Source organism: Halyomorpha halys, unplaced genomic scaffold (genome assembly GCF_000696795.3).
Source record: "Halyomorpha halys isolate HHAL.00 unplaced genomic scaffold, Hhal_1.1 Scaffold1562.1, whole genome shotgun sequence".
NCBI lineage: Eukaryota > Metazoa > Arthropoda > Insecta > Hemiptera > Pentatomidae > Halyomorpha > Halyomorpha halys.
Window position 1 is genome coordinate 161,645 of NW_027114097.1, and position 5,517 is coordinate 167,161.

Sequence of the window (5,517 nt, forward strand, 5' to 3'; positions counted from 1 at the left end):
CAGCGCACTAATCGACATTTTCAACTGAAGTAGGTATTTTTATTACAGGATTCTAGAAAGGTCGCTAATTTTAAAACGATTCTAGATAGGAAATTTTTTCAATCTGACGAGCCCTACTAGAGAAAACCCCCTAAAACTTAAAACGATTGTTTGCATAGCTAAATTTTATTCAATTTTAGTCTCAAAAGAATTTATATTTCTTTATAAGTCCAACGTTTCGGCCAATTTGGCCATTCTGAAGAACAATCTTAATACAATGTTAGAACCACATCAATTTTAAATTTATCACAACAATACTCCTATTTAATTACTATGAAGAATTGACAAAATAGGGTAAGTGTGGATTGAAATAAATTACCTGGACGGAATAGCCTGTAAAAAGTATTTTAAAATTGTATTAAGACTCTCATTGAGGATGGCCGAAACGTCGACTCATAAAGAAATATAAATTGTTTTGAGAATATAATTGGATACAACTTATTTATTCAAACAATAATAAACAGTCTCAAGAAAGTGTAAAGATTATATTTAAAACATTTTTTTTAATGTTTCTAAAAATTTGAAAAATCGAATTTCCCTCAATAATACGTTTTTATAACAAAGGTTTTTATTTATTGAGGTAGTATTATCATAACAAGTACTTTCAAGCAGTCTTCTAGACTGGACAAAAATACCTGAAGTATGATGATTGATTCTTAAGGGAAATGAAATTCTGAAACGATTTAGTTCCAAAGGTTTTTTTTCTGTTGGTGACATAAGGTACAGGACAGGAACGAGTGGAAGAAATTTCTTCTTCAGTAGGCCCAGGCCCGATCCGAGCTGTAGCGTCGAGGAAGAAGATTTTTTTTCTAATTTCCGAAAAGTTATATGCTAATTAGTTTTGATTGAAATAATATATAAAAGGATAGATAGACAACTATAAATATGAAAAACATATTCAAAGGATACTCCAAGACGTCCCTTGGTTTTTCTGGTTCATTGCAAAGGTCTGTAAAGGCTTCTGTCAACGATTCCATAACCTTGCACTTATCAATGTACTGCCAAAATTCGTGCAATTTTTCATCTTTTTCCTGCAACATTATCAGTTTAAAACGTGCGGCTTAAGAAACATATGACAATATAACAAATAAAGTGCCGAATATAGTTTAATAAGAGGTTCTGTGGTAAAACGTTTCCCTAAAAACTTTTAAAAAAAAGTTTTGCTATATTCAGTAAAATTAATTTCAAAAATAAATTAATATTTTACTAAATTAAAACTTTTGAATGGTTAAATAAATAATGTAGGATTGCGTAGTGTTTGTTGATAAGAACTTCAGTATAATGGAAGAGGTAAACTGCCAGAAAAAGTGAAGCTAAAAATGGATAAGGTTCTCCTTTTTTAGCTTCACTTTTAAAGAACACCAGGGGCGCGCCAAAGAAATAATGCGTTCTGTTTTAGTGTAGATATCATTGGCGGACATAGCTCTTTATCTCAATATAAACCTGAAACCCGAAGGTGTGGTTAACTCCCCTTTTTTTGGCTTCACTTTCTGCTTGAAGTAGAGTAAGCTAGGCCATCCCTGACAAGAGTCGTGCTCTATGTTTTCTTTGATCGAGCACGGTTAAATAACATAAGTTAATTACTAATTAAGATTTGTTGCAAGTAAACAATACCTGTGTTGTTGTCATTATTCCTTCTCCCCGAACAATATGATAGATACCATTTAATGCTAACCTTATTTAATGAATAAAAAATTAATTTTTTGAACACATGTAAACAACTGTTGTAATCGATATCCTGTTCGATTCATAAATATTAACACACACACCATTAAATGGGATTACACGAAAGAATGTTGTTTCTCATAATTAATAATAGATAGGGGATTTATTTAATGCATAATTGCTAACAGGCAGCTTTTGAATTTGAGATTTTTTTCTAGTCCAATTAGTAAAAAAATATTAATTATTCTTTAAATATAATTCTAGAAATTTCAAGACTAACCACTTTTCATGGGTGTTCTAATAGTTCCTGATTCAGGTAAGAAGGATGGTTCATATAATTTGTATTTTTTATTAAATTTAAAATTGAGGTAGTTTTAGAAAAAATGGATTTCAGTCTTCATAATTTGAATATAAAATATTTTAATATTGTTAGCTTTTTTCATAGCTCTTCAATTATGGACAAAATTTTATTTTTTTAAGTTCTGTGTTAGTGTATGAGTAAAAATTATTTAGCAAGTTTTACTTGATTCGAATAAGTTTAGGTAAACATTCCATGTATTAATATTTTTGGGTGTTATTAACATTGCAGGATTTGGGTGTTCTATGCACGTCAGGATTATTTACTCCACGATTTTGCTTTTTTCCTTTTTTTACTTCAAAAAATCTGGTCACAAGTAATATTTCTAAATTCATAAACACTAATCTATCTTTCATAATAAAAACTTCCAACACACCAGGATTCAAGTTTGATTTTTAACAAAAGTTCAGTAATGAAAACATTGCCACAATACCTGTTTATGCATAATGCCACAAATTGAAATATAGTAATAATTTTTGATACATAACATCAGGAATTTTGAATGATTGTGCACGAATGATACTCATCGCCATTACGTTGATGTCTCAAACTTTTGTAAATTTTCACTAGTATTAGTAAAAGTACTCTCTCACGGCCTCCATCGTTTTTCAATACCGATAAAGAGGTTGAGGGGCAAAGCTGAGATCTATTAAAATTATTCATTTGACACATAGAGGAAGAAACCTTAATAAAGGGATAGACATTGCTGGTACTTGTACTTAAGAATGAATGTAATAAAGTCATTTATTTTGATTTTGATTTTTTTTTTATTATTTGTAAATTTGCATACTACTAAATATATTTATGGTCTGTAAATGTTGAATAAATGAACTCATAAATAAACATTACATTTGAGCTTAATAGAGATACAATAGGTAGAACTCAGTAAAGAAAACTAAAATATCAGACCTATGAGAAGGAATTTCGTCAGAAAATTATTACTTCTAGTATATAAAAGAAATTTTGACATTAATCTGATTTTTCTGATTTTGATTTATCACCAAAAATTATATCCATGTTTATAAGGTTTTTCGGGTTTCATGTATTTTATGCGACACGCCCCCAATAAATAAAAACCAAGGCAGGTTAAATAGTAGCTGATTAGGCTGGGAAGAATGTTAAATAACGACCGATTACTTGGAAGGCTCACTTAAGCAAATTATAGGCTCATCCCTGCGCGACGCTGGGTGAATATCAATGTGCAATGGCCCGGTTACGTAGTTTAATCATGGACAGATCGTTTTTCGATATGTCATAGGCGGAGCAGATCAGGGAAAGTCTCGAAGATTTATCGAGGACCAGAGAGATAGAAACTAATCGCCTGGACGACATCGAGGAAGAAGAAACGACATGATATATTTTAAGGTAGCATTTAACACGTTTTTAATGACCGCTGACGCAAGGTTGTATCAGATAATGGAATTAGTTCGGACTGGCTCCAAGATGATTGGTCGGAGTAACACAACTATCATTAGCAATCAGTGGGCCAATCAATCAATTAACAGATAACTAACTATAGCTGATAACATACAGCTAACCCAGTCTCACCCAGGGGCGGATCCAGAAATTATCTTTAGGGAGGTTTAAAAGAATAAAAAAAAATTAATAAGACACGATTTGCTTGTTCGCACCTTTTCCTCAATCTCCAAGAAGGACACTGATATTTACATATGTCTCACATATAATACATACAAATACAAAGTAGACGATAATTATACTCAGTTTCAGAACTGAGGATCTAATCTCCAAAGCTTCCCAAAAAAAACTACTAAAGAATCCGCACATAGTGATTTTGATTTGGTGCCCAAACTGGGTTCCGTGTCACTCTGTGGTGTCCCAAGTTTATGTGAGGGATGACAATAGCAAATGCCATTATCTGACAATATTACAAAAAAAAAAATAAAAATAATAATAAATAAAATAAAGTAGCAAATTTGCAATGCATTCTAGCATTTAATTTTGTCTCTTGTTTTTCTCCACTTATAACCTCATTCAGAATAATTGTACCGCTATTTTTGTTTTTAACTCAACGCTGGTGTCAATTTTTTTTCTTATCAACAACGGTCCTGGGAATGTTTAGTAGTCCAAGAAGTGTGCCACTACGAAAAAAGATTCAGATCATAACTACCCATCATATAAGAATAATACAGCTTTGTAAGACATTTATAGTACCAAATTAGACATGATCAAACCAATAAATAAACTTGTCGGAAATTAATAAGTGCTGATGGGCCCTGTTTTCTCTTGTCCTTAGTTGGGAATCGCTGTTCTAGTCAGTGTAAAAGAGAGGACATCTCTGAGTTAGAACCAGGCGTTCGATACATTATACTCAGTGTCATTTCTTTCTCCGTAATGTTCTTCTTTTTTTATAATATATAATTATGAGTCAGCAATGGAGTAATATTATTCTTTGACTTTTACTAGAGACATAGTTAAAATTACACAAATGAAACACATGGGTTTGGGTAAAAAGGCGTTTCGATTCTGTAAATGTGATATCCCCAAACCGCAGCTCTTCTCAGTTGGACTGTGAGAGGAACAGGTAAAATTGACGCCTGATCTTACAAAGTATTACCTGAGGAATGGAAAAAGGTTACTGGAATAAACCAATGGAAATTCTCTCTAATCACAGTAATCGACTGCGGTAAAACTATAGACTAAATCTATATATAAAATTCCTGTTACCAAACCAACCAATTCAGCTCGTGCTAGCCAACCTTGAATCAGTCATATACCATTCTCAGCCTAAGTTATCATAACACCCATCCCATAAAAATGACAAAGCTTAATGATTTCTAACCCCTAATGTGTCTATGATACATCCCAAAGCCAAAGCCTCCAGCAATGGAGTTGCGGGTGATGACTCAAACAAGGGGTGGATTTTAAAAAAAAACATAATAGCATAAAGCAAAATAGAATAAATACTTAAGTTTTGAGATTAATATACCGTATTTTTTAGAGAAACTGGACAAAAACCTTATAACCAGATTAAGAAATTAGTCAGTCAAGAAATCATAAGTATTTTAATTTTCAAATACAAATTTTTTTAAAGCACTTATCATTATATATTATTGATCAAAATAAGAAAATCGATTTTTTTATGAATTCATACAGAATCAATAAAATAATGATATGAAAGTTGTTTTTTTCTATCAAACCGCCTTGCCAACATTGTAAAGATATTACAAAGTTAGAAAGACATATTTCTTACCGACTACTATCTCAATGCCATTTGTATGATCCTATTCCCAGATTCAGCCTATAAACCAATCCATGAAGGAGAGCCATCAAACCAGAACTGATACAAATCTCTGTCTTAACGTCGGATGGGACATGGACCTTTGATTGGAGGGCGAATTTACTATTCCAAGAGCGTGTCCTAAGCCCCATGTTGAAAATGATTAGATCCTAAACTGCTATCGATCTCCTCGAAACGAGGATCGCTATCGATTCTA

The 5,517-nt window shown here is 32.1% G+C and overlaps 1 protein-coding gene across 2 annotated transcripts in view; it reads right to left on the bottom strand.

Moving 5' to 3' along the window:
- LOC106690063 (c-Myc-binding protein) overlaps positions 1 to 1,763 on the bottom strand; it is a 2,207-nt gene extending 444 nt beyond the window's left edge. For both annotated transcript variants that reach the window (XM_014435334.2, XM_014435333.2), the window contains exons 1-2: positions 1,654 to 1,763; positions 949 to 1,070 (exon numbers count right to left, since the gene is read on the bottom strand). In XM_014435334.2, the coding sequence (XP_014290820.1) occupies positions 949 to 1,070; positions 1,654 to 1,668 (137 nt within the window). In that variant the 5' untranslated portion in view covers positions 1,669 to 1,763. The remainder of the gene's footprint in view (positions 1 to 948; positions 1,071 to 1,653) is intronic.
- Between the last annotated feature and the right edge of the window lie 3,754 nt (positions 1,764 to 5,517).